At 45.4% G+C, this 22370-nt stretch overlaps 1 protein-coding gene across 11 annotated transcripts in view; it reads right to left on the minus strand.

The window, feature by feature from the left end:
• ARID1B (AT-rich interaction domain 1B) overlaps positions 1 to 22370 on the minus strand; it is a 712135-nt gene that overhangs the window by 221155 nt on the left and 468610 nt on the right. For 7 of the 11 annotated variants that reach the window (XM_073672421.1, XM_073672423.1, XM_073672420.1 and 4 more), the window contains one exon: positions 13989 to 14168. In XM_073672421.1, the coding sequence (XP_073528522.1) occupies positions 13989 to 14168 (180 nt within the window). Of the gene's footprint in view, positions 1 to 13984; positions 14169 to 22370 lie in introns of all 11 variants that reach the window. The other 4 variants (XM_073672426.1, XM_073672424.1, XM_073672419.1 and 1 more) reach the window with 1 other exon arrangement.

The following is a 22370-nucleotide window of genomic DNA, read 5'->3' on the forward strand; positions in this document are numbered from 1 at the left end:
TGATAAAGAAAAGTGATCAAAAAAGGTGCAACTGTGACAGATGTATATAATGCATTTTTTAGGCATTGCACCACAATGTCCTTTTACCAAGGTATATTTTTAGACATCCTCCAAGAAGCCAAAGGCAAAATAATGGGAATTTTCATTTAATTTTTACAGCTGAAGCAGCATCTCCAGCCTGCAGCATAAACCCCCCACCAGCTTTTCTAGACATCAATCACTTAATCATAGTACTAAAGCACTTTAGTGAAGAGGTTAAAATTGGAAATAATAGAGATGCACAAAGCTCTTCGAGGAAAAAAAAAAAGCTTGAGGGCGTTCGTTAACCTACATTCATTTTTGTATAAAACTTACTACTGAACTTCAGTAGGCCCGTGAGGCAGCATGCCAGATATCAAATCAAAGGCGTCACTGATCTTTTTATTTATTTTATTATTTTTCCGAATACAAAATTGCACCTTGAGCTTTTTATATGCAGCATTGCTTATTATAAGCTTGTGTCAAGAATCTGGAAAAAGATGCTAGACATTCTGTCCAAATAATGGCAGACATTGCACTCAGAGATTTGGGGACAGGTAGATAGACACATACAGGAGATGAAAGGCTAGAAGACTTTACGGAATAACCTAACGCAATGGAAATTGCAAGCCATATTTCTATACATGGGCTAGTATTCTAGGTTTGATTTTTTTGTTTAAAATGTAGTTTTCTGAATCTAAATATAAAAAGTCACTGTCTGTGAGAATTCCTAGTTACCAACCTTTCCTCCCTCTAGAAGTGAATGTGAAACCTAAATCAGTGTATGAATAGACAAAGTTTTGTTTCCCCCTTTTTTTAGGAATTGCCTAGTCCAGAGCGTCCACTAAGAAATATTGCAATAAGGAAAGTCAATTTTCTCATGTGTCTCTATTAGGTCAATCCTCGAGGGTGAAGAAGAGCGGTGACAGAAGACTTGTGTGCTATGCAATGATGTCTATTGTAATTGTCATTTACATTTAGGGATTGTGCATTTTGATTTTTATAGCAGCAGGATACCTTTATGGTTTATCATTTGATTTGATTTTGTATTAATTGTGAGCACTTATTATTAGGATTGCTATAAATTATTACATTGAAAATCAGACTTTTAAAATATGAAATTTCACCAGTTTGAGCATATCAAACTAGCCACATCATAGGATAGTGGCTGCAGATCTGCGAATAACAAAAATTAGCCTTACCTACATTTTAAGTTAAGTCAAAAGGGTCATTACCCGAGATATTACTCTGGGGGCATGTACTTCTTTCTCTGTATGAGACTAACCAATCATAATAGGACAGCAACATATGCTGACAAAATAAGGTATACCCAAAATAGCTTACAGCAGGTTTCTCAGTGTGAGACATGTAATAACAGACAGTGGGCTCTCCTCACTGATCTCACTGCTGAGTTGTTTGTGATTATAAAGTGTGGCGAGTAGAGCAGAGCGTGATTACATACACCTTTCATCTCACTAGGAAAGTGTGAAGGGAGAGGCAGAGCAGCAAAAGTTGAGCTTTGTGTCATTACAAACATGTCTGCAGCTCTCATCTCAGTGCTGTCAGCTCAGCTGTACTGCCCCTCCTCCCACAAGGGTTGCAGTGAGATAAAACCTGATAGGTGCATGTAATCACAATCAGCTGTACTCTACTCCTGACACATTGTAATCACACAGAGCTCTGCAGTGAGACAAGTGAGAGCAGACAGTCAGAAATTACAGGTCTCACACAGAATAAACCTACATCAAGCTATTGTGTGGGGCGTGTTCTTTATTTCCCCAGTGTGTTGCAGCTTGCTTATGATTGGTCAACCTCATGCAAGGTAAGAAGTACACGCCCCCAGAGAAAAATCTCTGGTAATACTCAGTTGGCTTTAACAAATTATAACCTAAACTTTACACGCTAATATCTCCGTGGCAGAGGAGAAATTAAAAAATCAAAATAATATTTTTCTCAGCTCTGCAGTCACTATTCCGTGATCTGGCCAGTTTAACATGCTAAAACTGATGAAAGGTCCTCTTTATATCACTATCTGCAAAAATATTGATAATCTCACATGGTCTACGGATCTTAGATTATAAAAACTTTATTTCATCTAGCTTTAAGAGGTACATGCAGGCAAAAACGTGTTATACATGTATTAACGGTAAAGGGACAAACACTCCTGTCCAGAGATCAATAACTTCTTCATTGGAATTCGACTAGTGACATTATACAAACTTCTAATTACAGTCAGAAAGACAGAAAAAAAAATTTACTTTCCATTGTGCTCTTTAAAAGTGATTTGGAGAATCATCTCCACACAGTTTGACCAATGGCGATGAGAACTCCATCTAAATACTATATCTAACTGTTACACCGTCAATGGGAGCACAATTCAGAGAGCCCATCTTAAAGAGCCTTAAAAGTTCTGTACACATTTACACAAAAAAATTTTTGTATTGTTTATTTTCTTCCTAAATGCAAATTCTTTATAAAAAAAAAAAAAAAGTTCTACTATTTTGCTTCTGCAGAGTTTCTCTAAGTCCTTTACAAAAATGTTACAAATCCATCAGAACTCCTGCTCATGGTATCTCTCGCTGTTCATACCCTCTCTACTCAAGGTCTATTTTCATCCGCTTTCTCTCATGTTCCATCCACTTGGCATTGATATTTTTCGCATTCATTTTTATAAAGTGAATGAGGTAGACTGAGCTTTCATTTATCCACTGACTCTTTACAATGGATCAGTGAAAAATTATGAAACATGGTCGGAACACTGAAGCAAAAAGTATGTTTTCCATTTTTCATCTGTGTCTCACAGATCTCCATAGACTTTAAAGGGAACCTGTCACCTGAAAAAAACACCATTAACCTGCACATATGGAGTTAATCAGCAGGTTAATTACATTGTGAAGCTGCCCGATGCCAGCACTTAGACTCCCACTGCCAGGAGGAAATTAACTTTATTCCCCCCCACAGCGTTGTGGCTTCAGTCACCACTCTGTGTGTAGAGAGAAGCGACTGTAATCGCGCTCTCAGCACTGACTGACAGCAGGATCAGCATTAGCATCGGCTGACAGTCCGTGCAGAGGGTGCGGTTACAGTCACCGCTCTCTGACTGCAGGCGCTGGGCAGGTTAGTAACGATATTAACCTGCAGATACACACAGACCTCAAATCCAGACTACATTCCTGGTAGAGAGACACCCACAAGAGAAAAATCTGAAACTTGGATCAAGCAGCAATTTGCATAATCAGGTGGTCTTAAAGTGAAGGAAGATTGCAGACTGAGACTTAAGGCCACTTTATTAACGGTAACCACTAATCTATGTAAAAGTTATAATTTAAGTATCAAAGTTTTCCATAGTCTTTAAAGATACCATGCACTCATATTGCCCGCAGTTTCAGGTCATTTATTAGATTTGACTATCCCAATTGCTTTATTGACAGAAATGATGCTCAAAACTCAAAAACTATTCTAGCTCATATTACATGTGAAAAAAAGGACGATCAGTCACGTATATTAAATGTGAGAAAATACAGCTCATGCTTTAATTGCCAAATGGATTATAATACAAATGTCATAAATATGTTATATACATATACAGCGGCTTGCGAAAGTATTCGCCCCCATGGCTTTTTACCTATTTTTTTTTACATTACAACCTGTATTTAAATGTTTAAATATTTTTGTAACCCGATTTGTGTGTGATGCATCAACACTAAATAGTCTAAGTGAAGTGAGAAAAACATAGGCATAAATTAAATTTATGGGATCAAATAATTAAAAATTGGCATATGAATCCACCCCTTTTGCTATAAAACCCCTAAAAATTTCTGGTGCAAGTAACTGCCTTCATAAGTCACATGCTTAGTGAAAGGAAGCTCACCTGTGTGCAATCTAAGGGTCACATGGTCTGTCAGTATATATGACGCGCCCCTGGGCCTGTGTCGCGCTGCGTTGCGCACGCGGGAGCTTACCCGGAGCCGGATCTGTTTAGGGTTGTAGTCTCGTGGCGGTGACCCGGTCCGTGCCCAGGGAGTCAAACTGGACGGCAGTCTGTTAGCGGTAGAAAATGGTTGATGTCTACGCCACCCGTTGAATGCAGCCAGGGGGGCTGCTGCTGCAGGGCAGACCGCTGAGGCCGGTGGAAGGATGGTGCAGCGTGATAGTATAACCCCCAACGGGAGGGGTATGGCCTCAGGGCAGCCGACGTGGATGATGGGGGTAGCAGGAACCACTCAGAGACGGTATGGTAGCGTTCAGGGTCTTTACTGGTAACAACGATAGACCCTCCCGGAGTACTTGCTAGCGAACGGGGCCTGGTCAGTCCTTGAGCAGATGGGATCTCCCCTGGCCAGGCGTAGTTGTAGGCCTCCCAAGCTGACTGTACTCTTCTGGCTACCTTGCTAGAAGCTGATGTAAGTAGCCCACGTCCCTGAGTGTACCGTGTGGTGCTCACCCGTATGGCCGGTGACTCGGGGCCTTCTAATGGCTTCCGCTCCACGATGGCGGTGCTGGTCCCACGCGTGTGACCGGGCCTTCGGGCTTCTGGGCCAGGGGACCTGAAATCCCCTGCCTGACGGATTCTGCTGCTGGGTAGAAGTTAGTCCCCACAGCCTCGGACTCCGGGTCCGGTAAAGAATCTTCTTAGTCAGGGCGAGCTCTTTAGCTGCCAGCCCCTGACTCCTTGTGACTCTGCTGCTTCCTATGCTGCTCTTGTCTCTACTCTTCCTGGACTCACTAACTCTGCCTCAGCCCCGGGTTTATACAGGGGAAGTTCTTCCCCTCCCAAGGCTGGGCAGGAGGTGTGGCATGCACAGGATCCCTGACCAAAGGACCTCCCACCTGCTCTCAGACGTAATATCTCTATCACTGTGACAACCAGACCCCTGGGGTGTCACACTCCCCCCTAGTGAAATTTAGTACTCCGGGACTAAACACTTTTTAGAAAAATATAACAAGGTATATCAAAGAACAATAAAATACAATAAGGAAACACAATAAGATGGTCACGGATGTCCGCAACCGGGTGCAGTCTTTGAAGAAAAGCAAAGGTGTCCATTTCACCAACACAGGGAGACGTAACCAGGTAGGGGTCTGTCCTACCCCAAGTCCTTAACAGTCTCTAGTCCATCCTGGGTTACGCTCCAACTATATACAAAGGATTCCCGGTAAATCCACCGAAGACTCCTAAAAACAACTAGAAACACAAAATTACACACAAGCAACAATAAACAGGTAAACATTGTAAAACAACTTAAACATTTAGATCCTCCAACGTGCGGGTAACTGGCCTCTAGTGGCCCTAGTGGACCTACGGAGCTGACTGTCTGGCCCTGAACTACAGGGTGTAGGAGCTGTCAAGGGTAAACTGGGCAGCTGTCTACCGGCTCTTTGTCTCACTAGGGGTACGGCAGGCTCACTATAAGCAGAGGGTGGATTCTCCTGTTCCGCTTGGGTGGAGTCTTCTGCCTCCTGGACCGGCTGCTCTTCCAGCTCTACCCGTTGCTCCGTAGGTTCTTGGGATGATGGTTGGAGGAAGGTGAGTACGGGTACCACAACTGCACCATTGACTTGAGTCCAAGACCGAGGGAAGTCCCCGAGCACGGTACTAACCATATCTTCCCTTTCTTCCACGGGTCGATGGTCTTCCTGTTCCTCCTCAGGGTTCCTCAGTTGTTCGGGGCACTTCTTCAGGTGGTCCCGGGATACAATGGCTGTGGTTTCCCCTCCGTCTTTACTGATGGTACAGACCTTCGGGTTCTCGTGGCTTGAGGGCAGTACGGTGTACGGGTCCTTCTCCCACTGGTCGTCCAACTTGTGGAGCCGTCTCTTCCTCTTCAAGACCTGCTCTCCGGGTACCAGGGGAACAGCGGGAGCATACTGGTTGTAAGTCTTCTCTTGTCTTTCCCTAGCCTGACAGAGACTTCGCTCCACGCTCTCCTGTACTTTCCGGTACTGCTGCTGCCTCTCTGTGTCCCAGTCTGTTTCTGGTGAAGTGTACTCGGGCGTCAGGACTCCCATTTCCAGGTCAACAGGTAACTTACCAGGTCTTGCCCTCATTAGGTAAGCCGGGGTACAGTTGGTGGAACCTACCGGGATGTGGTTGTATAGGTCCACCAGATCGGGCAACTTCTCAGGCCACAGACTGCGTTCTTCCAGGGGCAACGTTTTTAGAAGATCCATTACCACCTGGTTCATTTTCTCACAAAGTCCATTAGTTTGCGGATGGTAGGGTGTCGTCCTTATCTTCCGGCAGCCATACAGATTGCAGAATTCCTGGAAGACCTCCGCTTCAAAGGCAGGTCCCTGGTCCGTCAGCACTTGGTCCGGGTACCCGTGTGGACGGCAAAAGTGCTGCTGGAAGGCTCTAGCTGCTGTTCGAGCCGTTAAGTCCTTGACGGGGACGACAACCAGAAACCGGGAGTAATGATCCACGATGGTTAACGCGTAGACGTAGCCACTTCTGCTGGGGGTCAGTTTTACATGATCCAAGGCTACCAGTTCCAACGGTTGCCGGGTGACGATGGACTGCAGGGGAGTCTTCTGGCTGGCCCGGTCCTTCCTTCTCAGATTGCACGGGCCACAGTCTCTGCACCACTTCTCGATGGTTCCCCTCATGCCTACCCAGTGGAACCGCTCGCGCAGCAGGAACTCCAGCTTTTTCCACCCGAAGTGTCCAGCTCCGTCGTGGTATGCCTCCATCACCATGGCTGCGTCTCTTCGTGGCACCACTACTTGCCAGAGTAGTTCATGCGTCCTGGAGTTAACCATTCTGCGGCACAACTTCCCCTTGTAAAGGAACAGTCGACTCTTCTCTGCCCATAGTTGTTTGGCTTCCTCTGGAGCGTCTGATTCCAGGCTAGCCTCCGGGCGAGTCAGCATCTCCTTCACCAGTCGGACGGCAGGGTCGCTGTCTTGCGTTTCCGCCCAGTTGTAGTGAGGTAAGGGGTTCAACGTAGCAGCCTGCTTACTCCTTACCCGGTGGGAATACTGGATAGTCCCATGACGGTGGAACGCAGGGAGTTCAACTTCTTCCAGTCCCTCCGGATCTTCTCCTCCGTCCGGCAGGTTGGGCATCCTGGACAGGGCGTCCGCGTTGGTATTGGAGCGCCCTGCCCGGTATTTAATTGTGAACTCGTAGTTGGACAGACGGGCCATCCACCTCTGCTCCAGGGCACCGAGTCTTGCCGTGTCCAGGTGTGTCAACGGGTTGTTATCCGTGTATACGGTGAACCGGGAAGAAGCGAGGTAATGCCTAAAGCGCTCGGTGACTGCCCATACCACGGCCAGGAACTCTAGCTTAAATGAGCTGTAATTTTCGGGGTTCCTTTCGGTGGGTCGCAGTTTTCGGCTGGCATAGGAGATTACTCGTTCTCTCCCCTGCTGAATCTGGGACAGTACGGCTCCTAGCCCGATGTTACTGGCGTCGGTGTAGAGGATGAAGGGCTGGCTATAGTCCGGGTACGCCAAGATTTCATCCCCCGTGAGGGCCATCTTCAGCTGGCGGAAGGACTCTTCTTCTAGCTTTTCCCATTTGAAGGGCGGCTTCTGGTTCTTGGCCTTCCGGGACTGGCCTATCAGGAGGTCCTGCATAGGAGCTGCCTTTTTGGTGAAACCGGGAATAAACCTTCGGTAGTAGCCTACCAACCCTAGGAACTGCCGCACTTCTTTTACGCTGGAGGGGCTTGGCCATCCCTTAATTGCGGTGATCTTATCGGGGTCGGGAGCCACTCCGTCAGCGCTCACCACGTGTCCCAGGTATTGCACCTTTGGTTTCAGGAGGTGACACTTGGAGGGTTTCACCTTTAGGCCGTAACTCGCCAGAGCTTCGAACACCTCCGCCAGGTGTTTCAGGTGGTTCTCATAAGTTTTGGAGTATACGATGACATCGTCCAGGTACAACAGGACCGTCTCGAAGTTTCTGTGGCCCAGACAGCACTCCATTAATCGTTGGAAGGTTCCTGGGGCGTTGCAGAGTCCGAACGGCATGCAGGTGAACTCGCTAAGTCCCATCGGGGTGGTGAATGCGGTCTTCTCCCGGTCCGCCTCTGCTACAGGAACCTGCCAGTACCCGCTAGTGAGATCCAAGGTAGAGAAGAAGTTAGCAGATCTTAAAGCAGCCAATGACTCCTCTATCCTTGGTAAGGGGTACGCATCCTTGTGTGTGATACGGTTGATTTTCCGGTAATCTACACACATCCTCATGGTGTTGTCTTTCTTTTTGACTAAAACTAGTGGGGCTGCCCAGGGGCTACAGCTATCCCGGATTACCCCAGCCTCCTTCATGTCTCTAAGCATCCCCTTGGCGTGTTGGTAATGTGCAGGGGGTACGGGTCGATACCTCTCTTTTATGGGAGGATGATCTCCCGTGGGGATGCGGTGTTCTACCCCCTTGACTCGCCCGAAGTCTAACGGGTATTTACTAAACACTCTCTCATACTCTTGAACCACCCGATAGACTCCTTGTTTCTGGTGTGAGGGAGTGGAGTCAGTACCCAGATGTAGTTGCTGACACCAGTCCTCCATGTCTTTCTTAGAGCCGTTACCTTCCTCCGGGTGAGATGGAGGCAAGGGTTCCACAGATTGTATAGAATTTTGATTAGTGGTATATAATTTGGCTAGCGTGGCATACCGGGGCAGGTACACTTCCCTCTCCCCGATATTTATTATGCGAACGGGCACCCTCCCATGGCGTACATTGACCACCCCCCGTGCTGTCAAAATGGTGGGCCTACTGTCTGAGTAAACTGGTTCTACCATTGCCTGGTAATCTCTACCTCTCAGACCAATAGCTGCCCGGCACCAAATCATCATTTCACTTTTTGGGGGCATGGCAATAGGAAAAGGGTCACACATTCTTACGCTACCAATCTCACCGCCGGAGAGTTCCACTTGTTGCCGTTGCATCAGTGCCCGGATCTCTTTCTGGAGCACCCGCTGCTCGCCGGAGCTGGCATTCTTGGCAACCTGCTGTAAAAGGAAAATCACCTCTGCAAGACAATTTTCAATTACATTAGTTCCTAGAGTTATTTTTGGGTGACTCTCATGTTTGTCAATATCTACAATGATCAGTCCCTGTGCGGCCAGTTCGACTCTACCAATTTTGATGGTCACCTCTTTAAATCCGATCTGTGGCACGGGCTGACCATTGCTGGCGATGATACTCAAGTCGTCGTCAGGGTAGCGGGTAATATCCGAGTCATTCCAGTACAGATTGAAGAGCACGTACGGGATGGTGGTGACCTGTGACCCGGTGTCCAGTAGGGCACTCATGGGAATGCCATCCAGTACCACAGGCAAGACTGGACGTCCTCCCACATATCTGTCGCGCCAGTTCGATGGGCCTGGTGATCTTTTTCCTGGGGGTTGGCCCTCTACCCCAGGTTGTGCCCGTTTAAAGAACAGTACCTTTCCATATGTCCGGGTTGATTGCAGCGGCGGCAGATGGGTCGTCCGTCCTCGCTGTATCGGTCACTGGGTCTTCCTCTGGCCGGTGGGGTCCTCCTTGGTCGACGCCACGGGATGTCCTCCGGTCCGGATGCCAGCTGGATCTTCCCTGGAGTGGAAACCTGTAAAGACTGCACAGTTCGGGTTAGCGCAGCAACGCTTTTAGCTAGCTCTTGGACCTGATGGTGTAGGTCTGGAGCCGGGTCATTGTCCAAAGCCTGCGCATCAGCTCCCACAGGCCCTGCTGACAAGGGCGCCGCCTCCTGGTAGTAAGTGGTAGTGGGGCGTCTGTGGGTCACAACGCCACCTGGTGCCGGTTCTCGGAGCACCCGGATGGCTCTGTCCTTGAACTGTGCAAATTCTAGATGAGGGTCCTGTAAGGCCATTGCCCGCAACTGGGTGCGGTGGGCATTGCAATATAAACCCTCTATAAATTGTTCGGTCAACAGCCTGTCCTCGTTTCCCACTCCATTAGGGTCGGTCTGCTTAATGGCCCTCAGGGCCTCTTGTAGGTTGAGTGCATAGTCCCTTATACTCTCATGCGCTCGCTGCTTGCACCCGTAGAATCTAAGTTTAATCTCGGCTGAGGTGCGGGTATCAAAGGTGTCCTTCAGCCGGGTTAGTATCCCTGCGACAGTCTTCCTCCCAGGTGGCCAGGATTTTACTTCCCTTTTGGCTGCCCCAGTTAGTTGGGCCACCAGAATGCTCACTTTTTGCTCTTCTGTGAGGGGGTACACCTGGAAGAGGCTATCCAGCTTTTCTCTAAAGTCATGCAGGGTATGTGACTCCCCTGAGTACTGGGGTAGCCAAGCTGCTCCCGGGATATAGGGCATGGTGAAGGGCATAACTGCAACAGCGGTAGCGCTGGCGGGGGTTGAGGCAGTGGAGCTCTCCTCCGTATCCGACATCTTCCTCCCCCCTAGTGGACCGTGGCCTACCTTGCGATGATCCTGTTCCGTAGGCCGCGGCTCCGCAGTGGATCGTCAGGGTTGAGGACCTTCCGTCGCGCTCCTGTGACGTCGGCGTCTGCTGGGCTCCTTCCAGGACCTTACGCAACGTCCAGACGTGAGGCGGGGCTTCAGTTCTCGCGCGCTTTCGGAGTCCACGCCCCTCTTCTTCCCGCGCGGCGTCCTCAAGATGGCGTCCAATGGCGGGAAAACTCCACGGATGGCGGGAAGAAGGCTGAAGATGGCGCCGGATGGCGGGAAACTTCACCGATGGCGGGAAGAAGGCTGAAGATGGCGCCGGATGGCGGGAATCTTCACCGATGGCGGGAATCTTCACCACTGGTAAGTTTGAACAGTCTTTGCTTTTCAGGCACGCAGTACCCGGTGGTTGCGGGCACGTGATCCTGCCGACTACGCCAAAGTTGACGCGCCCCTGGGCCTGTGTCGCGCTGCGTTGCGCACGCGGGAGCTTACCCGGAGCCGGATCTGTTTAGGGTTGTAGTCTCGTGGCGGTGACCCGGTCCGTGCCCAGGGAGTCAAACTGGACGGCAGTCTGTTAGCGGTAGAAAATGGTTGATGTCTACGCCACCCGTTGAATGCAGCCAGGGGGGCTGCTGCTGCAGGGCAGACCGCTGAGGCCGGTGGAAGGATGGTGCAGCGTGATAGTATAACCCCCAACGGGAGGGGTATGGCCTCAGGGCAGCCGACGTGGATGATGGGGGTAGCAGGAACCACTCAGAGACGGTATGGTAGCGTTCAGGGTCTTTACTGGTAACAACGATAGACCCTCCCGGAGTACTTGCTAGCGAACGGGGCCTGGTCAGTCCTTGAGCAGATGGGATCTCCCCTGGCCAGGCGTAGTTGTAGGCCTCCCAAGCTGACTGTACTCTTCTGGCTACCTTGCTAGAAGCTGATGTAAGTAGCCCACGTCCCTGAGTGTACCGTGTGGTGCTCACCCGTATGGCCGGTGACTCGGGGCCTTCTAATGGCTTCCGCTCCACGATGGCGGTGCTGGTCCCACGCGTGTGACCGGGCCTTCGGGCTTCTGGGCCAGGGGACCTGAAATCCCCTGCCTGACGGATTCTGCTGCTGGGTAGAAGTTAGTCCCCACAGCCTCGGACTCCGGGTCCGGTAAAGAATCTTCTTAGTCAGGGCGAGCTCTTTAGCTGCCAGCCCCTGACTCCTTGTGACTCTGCTGCTTCCTATGCTGCTCTTGTCTCTACTCTTCCTGGACTCACTAACTCTGCCTCAGCCCCGGGTTTATACAGGGGAAGTTCTTCCCCTCCCAAGGCTGGGCAGGAGGTGTGGCATGCACAGGATCCCTGACCAAAGGACCTCCCACCTGCTCTCAGACGTAATATCTCTATCACTGTGACAACCAGACCCCTGGGGTGTCACATATACACATCTTTTATGAAGGCCACAAAGGCTGCAACACAATTAAGCAAGAGGCACCACTAACCACACAACACCATGAAGATCAAGGAGATCTCCAACCAAACAAGTCAGAGACAAAGTTTTTGAGAAGTACAAGTCAGGGTTGGGTTGTTAAAAAAATATTTTAATCTCTGATGATCTCCCGGAGCACCATCAAATCCATTAACATCAAATGGAAAGAACATAGTACCACAACAAGCCTGCGAAGAGAAGGCCACTCACCAAAATGCTCAGCCCAGGGAAAAAAGGCATTAATCAGAAAGGCAGCACAGAGACAAAAGGTAACCCTGAAGGAGGTGCATAGTTCCCAAGCAGAGACTGCAATGTGTATCCATACGACCAAGATAAGCCATACACTCTATAGAGGTGGCCTTTATGGAAGCGTGGGCAAAAAAAAAAGCCTTTGCTTACACACAAAAATTGTAAGGCTTGCTTTGAGTTTGCCAAAAGACATGTTGGAGACTCCCCAAATGTATGAGGAAGGTGCTGTGGTCAGATGAGACCAAAATTGAATTTCACCTCAAGAGTACCATCCCCACAGTGAAACATGGTGGTGGCAGCTTCATGCTGTGGCGATGCTTTTCGGCAGCAGGCACAGGGAAAATGGTCCTAGTTGAGGGAAAGATGGATGGTGCGCAATACAGGTGTATTCTTGAGCAAAACCTGTTTCAGTCTGTCAGTGATTTGAGACTGGGACTGAGGTTCACCTTCTAACAAGACAATGACCTAAACCATACTGCTAAATCAACACTCGAGTGGTTTAAGAGGACACGTGTAAATGTTTTGGATTGGCCTAGACAAAGCCCAAATCTTATTCCAATTGAGAATCTGTAGTCAGACTTGAAGATTGCTGTTCACCAGAGGAAACCATCTAACTTGAAGGAGATAGAGCAGTTTTGCATTGAGGAATGGGCAAAATCCCAGTGGCAAGATGTGGAAAGCTCATAGAGACTTATCCAAAGCGACTTGCAGCTGTAGTTGCTGCAAAAGGAAGCTCTACAAAGTACTGATTTTAAAGGGGTGAATAGTTATGCACACTGAAGTTTTCAGTTATTTTGTCCTATTTGTTGTTTGATTCACAAAGAAAACCAAATATTCACAGTTGTACATGAACTGATGCACACCCTAAAAAAACACAAAAAAACTGTGGAATTCGAGGTTGTAAGGTAGAAAGACACTAACAAATGCTAAGGGGGGGTGAACGCTTTTGCAAGCCACTATATATGCACACAATCCTGATTGAGACCTGCAATGGCACATTGGTATAAATAACCGCCTGCAAAGATCTTGCGGTCATCATTTTCCAAACCTTATTTATTTAAATTGAAATAAAATATTTCTTTAACTTTGTAATGAAGATGGTATGAGCAGTGACAGGATAATGTAAAGGTAAAAAAGGGAACTAACATGCAACTTCCACAATATGACTTCCCACAATGACTCTTGTTCTATATGTGCTTGAATTCACAAATACAAAGCAAAAACAGAATAAACATCTTAATCGAAACCATTGCCAAAGACAAATACATAAAATAGCACAGAGGGAAATCTAGGAATAAGGAGGACAGTCATCCGCCTATGCTTTGCTAATGGATTAGTAATTCACTGGCGAGGACTCTGACAGAAAACAGATGGCCTAAAACATTAAAGACAATGAATCCAGCAGCTGCCTGGCTGGCCCATGTCTGCTGGACGTGTCACAAAGCCAAGTCCGGGTGCCCACACACTTGTAGATGTGGGTCCAGGCTGGCATTCGTTAAAAGCAGAAATCAATTGCCAACTGCTTCTCCCAGGCGGGATACCCGGCAGATGAGACTGCTCATTTAACCCCGTCCAACTCAGCTAATGCAAATATTTTCTATGACTCTTATATCAACCAATAGGGCCGAAAAATGCTAAATGTAATCAATAATTTGTGGTCTGATGGACAAATATAGTTGCAAAGCAACTATAGGACAAATATAGTTACGAAGTTAGATATTACTAAAAGAAAAAATAGATAAAAAAGCACTAACAATACAGACGTCAGAATACTTTGGCCTGATAAATAGTCTTCTATCTCGCCTGTTTCACCTAACAATGTTATAATAATAATAATGAGAAAAAGTAAACTAAACAGAACCATAGAAAAGGACGAAGCATGAAACTTGCCTTGCGGCCCATACTGGTTCATCTGTGATCCATAGTTGGCAGTGGAGTTTCCCTGTGAAAAACTGCCCGTAGCAGTATGTATCTGACCCCCAGGAGACGGATGAGGGGACATAGAGGATCCAGTCTGCTGAGGTCCGTACTGTGATAGTTGGTGATTTCTTTGGACCCCAGGCATGTAGCCTATAATTTAAACAGAGAAGGGAACATTATATATACAGTGAAACATGTCCAAAAGACCATCTCTCTTTAAGAAGTTCACTCTCCTATCCAGAACTTTTTAGATCTACCATATACATTGCATATTGCCTATATTCTTTCATATGACACCCCCCACATCAAGAAAACTACCTTTTAAAGTAATTTTGGGTGGTCTTTTCAAAAAGGTATTTTTTAACATTTAAGCTACATTCACACCATCCATTTGAGCATTACTGTCCAAAAGAAACGGCCCCAGTGGTCATCATAGTTGCTTCTATTTTTTCTGTTCTATTTCTTAGTCTCACTGACTGGAGATATTGATCAGTTTTTAAAACTGATGTGTCTATAGATCAGTTAAACCCCATGGGTCAGTGTGCTGTCAGAGTAAAAAAAACGGGCAGCGCTAGGATATGTCACAGGGATGTGTGAGTGCAGCGTAAAAAGCAATTTGTGACCAGATATTGGCTTTCTCCAGTGCAGATATTTTGTAGCAATATCTAGCTTTCATATTTCTTTCTGAAAGTATGAGGCACCAGACTCTGTAGCGACTTTCAAAATAGTCACCCATTTTCATTATGTCCACCATTACATCATGTCAATTTGGAGGAAGGAGCTTAATTTTTAGCCAAAATCACTTGCTTCCTTTTACACAGTCTTTACACACCCATTATCGCAGAGGTAAATGATAAATACTGGCTGCTTACAAACACCACTAGAAGGCACTAAGTGCATATAGATAGAAGCAGTAAGCCTTTACCGAAATAGGAACCATATACGCTGGATCTTATGGTGACTGCAGCAAACATTGTCATGGGAAACAGTCCAGTGCTGGGCCCCATGACAGTCAGGTAGTATCCCTTTACACACGTGGTCAAAATTGTTGGAACCCCTCATTTGATGAAAGAAAAACCCACAATGGTAATAGAAATAACTTGAATCTGACAAAAGTAATAATAAATTAAAAATCTATGAAAATGAACAAATGAAAGTCAGACATTGCTTTTCAACCCTGCTTCCACAGAATTTAAAAAAAAATTAAACTCATGAAATAGGCCTGGACAGAAATGATGGTACCCCTGAAAATAATGTGACAAAAGGGACATGTTAAATCAAGTTGTGTCCACTAATTAGCATCACAGGTGTCTACAATCTTGTAATCAGTCAGTGGACCTGTATATAGGGCTACAGATACTCACTGTGGGGTTTGGTGACATGGTGTGTACCACACTCAGCATGGACCAGAGGAAGCAAAGGAAAGAGTTGTCTCAGGAGATAAGAAAGAAAATTATAGACAAGTATGTTAAAGGTAAATGTTATAAGACCATCTCCAAGCAGCTTGATGTTCCTGTGACTACAGTTGCACATATTATTCAGAAATTTAAGATCCATGGGACTGTAGCCAACCTCCCTGGACGTGGTCGCAGGAGAAAAATTGATGACAAATCAAAGAGACGGATAAAACAAATGGTAAGAAAAGAGCCCAGGATAACTTCTAAAGAGATTGAAGGTGAACTTCAAGCTCAAGGAACATCAGTGTCAGATCGTACCATCCGTCATTGTTTGATCCAAAGTGGACTTCATGGGAGACGACCAAGTAGGACACCATTGTTGAAAAAAAAAATCATAAAAAAGCCAGACTGGAATTTGCCAAACTACATGTTGACAAGCCACAAAGCTTCTGGGAGAATGGCCTATGGACAGATGAGACAAAAATGGAAGTTTTTGGCAAGGCACATCAGCTCTATGTTCACAGATGTAAAAATGAAGCATATCAAGAAAAGAACACGGTCCCTACTGTGAAACATGGAGGAGGCTCTGTTATATTCTGGGGCTGCTTTTCTGCATCTGGCACAGGGTGTCTTGAATCTGTGCATGGTATAATGAAATCTCAAGACTATCAAGGGATTCTAGAGAGAAATGTGCTGCCCAGTGTCAGAAAGCTTGGTCTCAGTCGCAGGTCATGGGTCTTGCAACAGGATAATGACCCAAAACACACAGCTAAAAAAAAACAAGAATGGCTAAGAGGAAAACACTGGACTATTGTGAAGTGGCCTTCTATGAGCCCTGACCTAAATCCTATTGAGCATCTTTGGAAACAGCTGAAACATGCTGTCTGGAAAAGGCAACCTTCAAACACGAGACAACTGGAGCAGTTTGCTCATGAGGAGTGAGCCAAAATACCTGTCGAGAGGTGCAGAAGTCTCATTGACAGTTACAGGAATCGTTTGATTACAGTGATTGCCTCAAAAGGTTGTTCAACCAAATATTAAGTCAAGAGTATCATCATTTCTGTCCAGGCCTATTTCATGAGTTTAATTTTTTAATAAATTCTGTGGAAGCAGGGTTGAAAAGCAAAGTCTGGCTTTCATTTGTTCATTTTCATAGATTTTTCATTTATAACTTCTGTCAGATTCAAGTTATTTCTGTGACCATTGTGGGTTTTTCTTTCATTAAGCGAGGGGTACCAACAATTTTGACCACGTGTATTTAGTAATTCTACCCTTGCCTGAATGCTTCGTGAATTTGTAATACTCTTAATCATTTAGAGACGGGGGCAAAAAATCTCATGTAACAAATCTGAAATGCTGGAAAACTTTTTTTTTTAAACTATAAAAGGTGAGCGTCATGCCACCATTAATTGAGCTATAAGGACCAATGAGGAGAGGGTAATGGTCACAACAGCAAGGTCTCAATACTGCAATAAACACTGCAGCTGCTGATGAAATCTTTCTTAAAGGGGATTCCAGCCCTGATTTTTATAGTGGTAAAAAAACATGCAGTAGGCACTAAAAAAGAATGATTATATGTCTGTCAGACAGTTGTTGGTAATTCCTACAAGCTACAGATGAATCTGCTGGTTTAATACAGGGGTTTCAAACTGATTGTGGTCAAAATGAATTTAATGAATTACAAGTTAATTTCACAAAATACAAAAGCAATTCATTGCCAATCCATCGGTGAGGAATTCTTGGCCTTACTCTTTAAACATTTACTTTTGGATTCAACTTTACTTATATACCATAAGTTTTGCAGAGAATGTGGCAAATGAGAAAAAACCTAAGGACATTATCTTTTTGTGAGCCATTTTACCATCCGCAGAGGTAATTTGGTTTAATGCGGGTATTTTAAGCTCCAGTGCATTATACACATGCAGATTTCACAGTTTTTCATGTTCGTTGCTCAGCAGATTTCTCCATGGACCAATGCCAATAGAGGGCTTAGTAAGTCTTCTACTTTATTCTATTAACCTTGTATATAAAATAATTTTATAAAGAAGTGGGTAGGAAAGTGGGTAAGTTGCTTGAAAGGGGTTGCCACTTGTGTTTGAACTCATGAGCTATATTCAAACATGTAGCACAAATGTGGTTTATTTCTGGGTTGTTGTTTTTTTGTGTGCAGAAAATCTGCTGCATTTCATTGTCCAAGCAAAGTGATGTGATTTCATGCAAACTCATGCCCACTATGCATTTAAAGACACTTAAAATCTGTGCATTTTGGGGGCCTTGATTCTCTATCGGCTTCTTAGGGGGAAGCCTGAAAAAACACATTTAAAAAAAACATGTAACAAACGAATGTAAAAAAAATAAAAAACAATGCAGTGTATTTTTAAATGTAGAATCAATGATCTTCTTCCCGATAAAAAATGCATCAAAAGCACTTTCAAATCTGTGCCAAGGTTTGCTGTGTCTGTCAGCGTAGTGTCCAGAGGCTGGAGGTGCTACCAGGAGACAGGCCAGTACACCAAGAGATGTGAAGGGGGCCGTAGGAGGGCAACAACCCAGCAGCAGGACCGCTACCTCTGCCTTTGTGCAAGGAGGAACAGGAGGAGGAACAGGAGGAGGAACAGGAGGAGCACTGCTGGAGCCCTGCAAAATGACCTCCAGCAGGCCACAAATGTGCATGTGTCTGCACAAACTGTTAGAAACCGACTCCATGAGGGTGGTATGAGGGCCCTTTGTCCACAGATGGGTGTTGTGCTCACAGCCCAATCCCATGCAGGACGCTTGGCATTTGCCACAGAACTCCAGGATTGCCAAAGTCGCCACTGGCGCCCTGTGCTCTTCACAGATGAAAGCAAGTTCACACTGAGCACATGTGACAGACGTGACACAGTCTGGAGACGCCGTGGAGAGTGATCTGCTGCCTGCAACATCCTTCAGCATGACCGGTTTGGCAGTGGGTCAGTAACTGTGTAGGGTGGCATTTCTTTGGAGGGTAGCACAGCCATCCATGTGCTCGCCAGAAGTAGCCTGACTGCCATTAGGTACCGAGATGAGATCCTCAGACCCCTTGTGAGACCATATGCTGGTGCAGTTGGCCCTGGGTTCCTCCTAATGCAGGACAATGCCAGACCTCATGTGGCTGGAGTGTGTCAGCAGTTCCTGCAAGATGAAGGCATTGAAGCTATGGACTGGCCCGCCCGTTCCCCAGACCTGAATCCGATTAAGCACATCTGGGACATCATGTCTCCCTCCATCCACCAACGTCATGTTGCACCACAGACTGTCCAGGAGTTGGCGGATGCTTTAGTTCAGGTCTGGGAGGAGATCCCACAGGAGACCATCCCCAACCTCATCAGAAGCATGCCCAGGCATTGTAGGGAGGTCATACAGGCACATGGAGGCCACACACAATACTGAGCCTCATTTTGACTTGTTTTAAGGACATTACATCAAAGTTGGATCAGCCTGTAGTGTGATTTTCCACTTTAATTTTGGGGGTGACTCCAAATCCAGGCCTCCGTTGGTTAATACATTTGATTTCCATTGATGATTTTTGTGTGATTTTGTTGTCAGCACATTCAACTTTATACAGAACAAAGTATTCAATGAGAATATTTCATTCATTCAGATCTAGGATGTGTTATTTAAGTGTTCACTTTATTTTTTTGAGCAGCGTATTTGGGAACCAAGGTTTCGCAACATTTAGTGGAATGCCATGAATCTAGCTTACTGGAAAATGTCTTTAAAATAGACGGTAATAATTAAAAAATGTACGGTTAGGCTATGTGCCCACGTAGCAGATTTGATGCAGAGTGTTTTTGCCTCTCTCTGGCAGAAAAAAACGCATGCAGATATACATGCGTTTTTTCTGCCAGAGAGAAGTGTTTTTTCAACGTTTTTACATGCGTTTTCGCATGTGTTTTTTCAAACACTTTTCCAAGCATTTTTGAGCATCACTTGGAAAAGTGCTTGGCAAGTTGGTCACACAATATAAATCCATGCAACGGGCATGGATTTATAATGTGTGAACGACTTAGATGCTTTAAATGCAGCATCTATAGTAAAAAAACAAACAAACAATTAAAACGTTAAAAATAAAAAAAACCTGTATACTCACCTCTCCGGTCTCCTCCAGTCTCTTGCCGGCCGCGTCATCTCTCCTCGGCGTCCCGCGGTGTACTGTCAGGACCTGCAGTGACGTCATTTAGTCAGCTGATGGTCACGCGACCATCACCTGACCGCCGATACCAGCGGTCGCGTGACCATCAGGTGACTAAATGACGTCACCGCAGGTCCTGACAGTACACCGCGGGACGCAGAGGAGAGAGGACGTGGCCGGAAGCAGACTGGGGGCCGCCGGACAGGTGAATATACAGGTTTTATTTTATTTTTAACTTTTTTATTTCTTTTTTTCACCGCGTGGTAGCCAGGATGAAGAGGAGTTGTAGTCTCCTCTTCATCCCGGGTACCACACGCACCGCGATTACGCTGCAAATTCGCGGCCATTGAATTTAATTGAAACGCAGCAAATCCACATATACCTGCGGGTTTGCTGCGTTTCAATGTTCCTCAATGGCTGCGAAATTGCAGCGTAATCGCGGTAGAAATGGTCATGCTGCGTTTTGCAACACAATCCGAATTCGGCGCGCAAATTAGCGCATCATGTGCACAGCACATCCGAATTCACATTGCTTTGCATGGCAGACTGTTGTACATGCGTTTTCGCAGCCGTAAAAACGCCGCAAAAACGCTACGTGGGCACATGGCCTTTGTCTGCCATTGAAGGTAGTCCTTGTGGTCTTCACAAATTCCCCCCTCCCTCCGATCTTTCTTCCTTTTGTTATCTCTTGTATGCAACAGATTATAAACTGATCATTATTTGTTCCCTATACTATTGATCATTATTGTTATATACAATGATAGTTTTCATATCCCTGTATGTGGATTGCAGATATTGATTGTTGCATTTAGGTTTTTCTTTTTTCTGTAAGATAAAATCAATAAATTGAATTTGAAAAAAAAAATGTACAGTTTTACTCTGTCCTTATATATGTCTGGATGTTAAGTCTTTAGTTATATAAAAAATGTAATTTTCTTTGATTCTGAGAAACAGCAAGTTAAAGTGGTTTTCCAACGAACAAATGTTCATTTTAATCAATGGCTGTGTCTCACCGTGTAAGGAACATACCACATCTCCTGGGCAGGGGAGGAAGCAAAAGACTATACAGACATTACAGCACGGCATCACAGAGGATTAATTTTGTGAGGTAAAATATTGTTTAAAAACAGACAGTGAAATATTTTGCCTCAGAAAATGAATCCTCTGTGATCCCGTGCTGTAATATCTGTATTGTCTTTTGCTTCCTACCCTGCCCAGGAGCTGTGGTATGTTCCGTACCCAGTCAGTCACACACCACCACTGGTTAAAATGAACTTTTGTTCATGGGAAACTCCTTTAACAGGCCGATCACAGCCATTTGTGACAACTCTATAGCTTTATTCTCTGCCCATTCCAAGTGGTTTATCCAGTTTGAAACACATTTGCACTGTAACAGGCAAACTTAACACCAATTATAATACCGCAGAGCAGTCAAGACTGAACGTCTTAGTTGCTTCCTATTAAAACTGGGTCACATTCCACCGAGATTATAACTTTGCTTCCTTAAGATTTGTTTGAGTGGAAATTGTGCAGTGGTGTTAAGAAAGAGGCGGCTTATGCATGGATGCCTGACGTGAGACGGCAAGCAATATTCAGATATTCATAACAGGGAAGCATACAAATCATGTGGGCCTTGTGACCAAGGGGAAACATTCCTGCCATGCTTTATGCTAAAAGTATCTTCACAGTCTAACCACAGAATCGGTAAGAGAGCTGACATACCATTGCAGGGAAACTGGCATCAGGATTAAAGTGGACAAATAAACTCTAGCCAGTATGGACAGTAAATCGGATACAGTTTTCTCTCTTCTGCTTTAGACCAAAGCTTATGACATCAGTCACTGGTAATAATTTGCACCATAAAGTCTCCAGACCTGGAGTCTATTTCCTTGTCTCAAAGTGCCATAAATTGGGACTGTGGTATAAACTGGTTTATGGTATATTTCATGCATTGGAAACCCCCATCCATGAAAGAGATAATCAGCACTAAAAGGGAACCTTTGTTTGCATGTTATATAGATCAGACTGAGCTGAGCAGATATATAGCTATTTGGCAAAGTCATAATACGAAAGAATGAAAATAACAGATATGTGACAGAAAATTAGCCCCTTTTAAAACCAAGCCCTTGCATGAATTGTCTGCTAAATAAAAACATCAGCTTCATTGAAAGGCACAATAGCGCAGTGGACTGATAAATGACTAGAACTCTAAGGGAAAATCCCTTTCTGAATAGTATGAAATGTGTTCTCAGCAGGGTACTGAAATGCAAGCGTAAACATGGAGATAGCTTATACATGGTTGGTAGAATGTAAAACTAGCCAGCAGAATTAGGCTGTGTTCACACGTGGGTTTTTTGCAGTGCTTTTTTTTTTGCAGAATTTTTTTTCTGCAGAAAAGAACCTGTGTTTTACAGTACAGCAAAAGATTGAGATTTTAGAAATCACATGCAAAAGCAGCATTGTTTCCCTGAATGAATTTGAGAACTGCAGCGTTTTTGAAAATCTGCATTTCCACCTCATTTTTTCACCCATAGAAAGCAAAGAGAAAGTGCAAAAGAATGGCAACACAATATTTTTGCAGTGTTTTTTGGGGAATACTACAAACTTTAATAACATGTACTGTAGGCAAATTACACGTGTAATCCTGTTGAAAAATGCAGGAAAAAGAAACGCAGATATTTGTTACGTTTTGTACACAGTGTTTTTACTGCCAAGAAAGAAGGTTTTAGCTGCAGAAAAAAGTGCAGCAAAAACACCACTTGTGTTTTTTTGCTGCAGGTTTTTCTGAACCAAAAACCAGAG

The sequence above is a fragment of the Phyllobates terribilis genome, unplaced genomic scaffold, assembly GCF_046119375.1.
Source record: "Phyllobates terribilis strain yellow unplaced genomic scaffold, ASM4611937v1 Scaffold_3__8_contigs__length_932513732, whole genome shotgun sequence".
NCBI lineage: Eukaryota > Metazoa > Chordata > Amphibia > Anura > Dendrobatidae > Phyllobates > Phyllobates terribilis.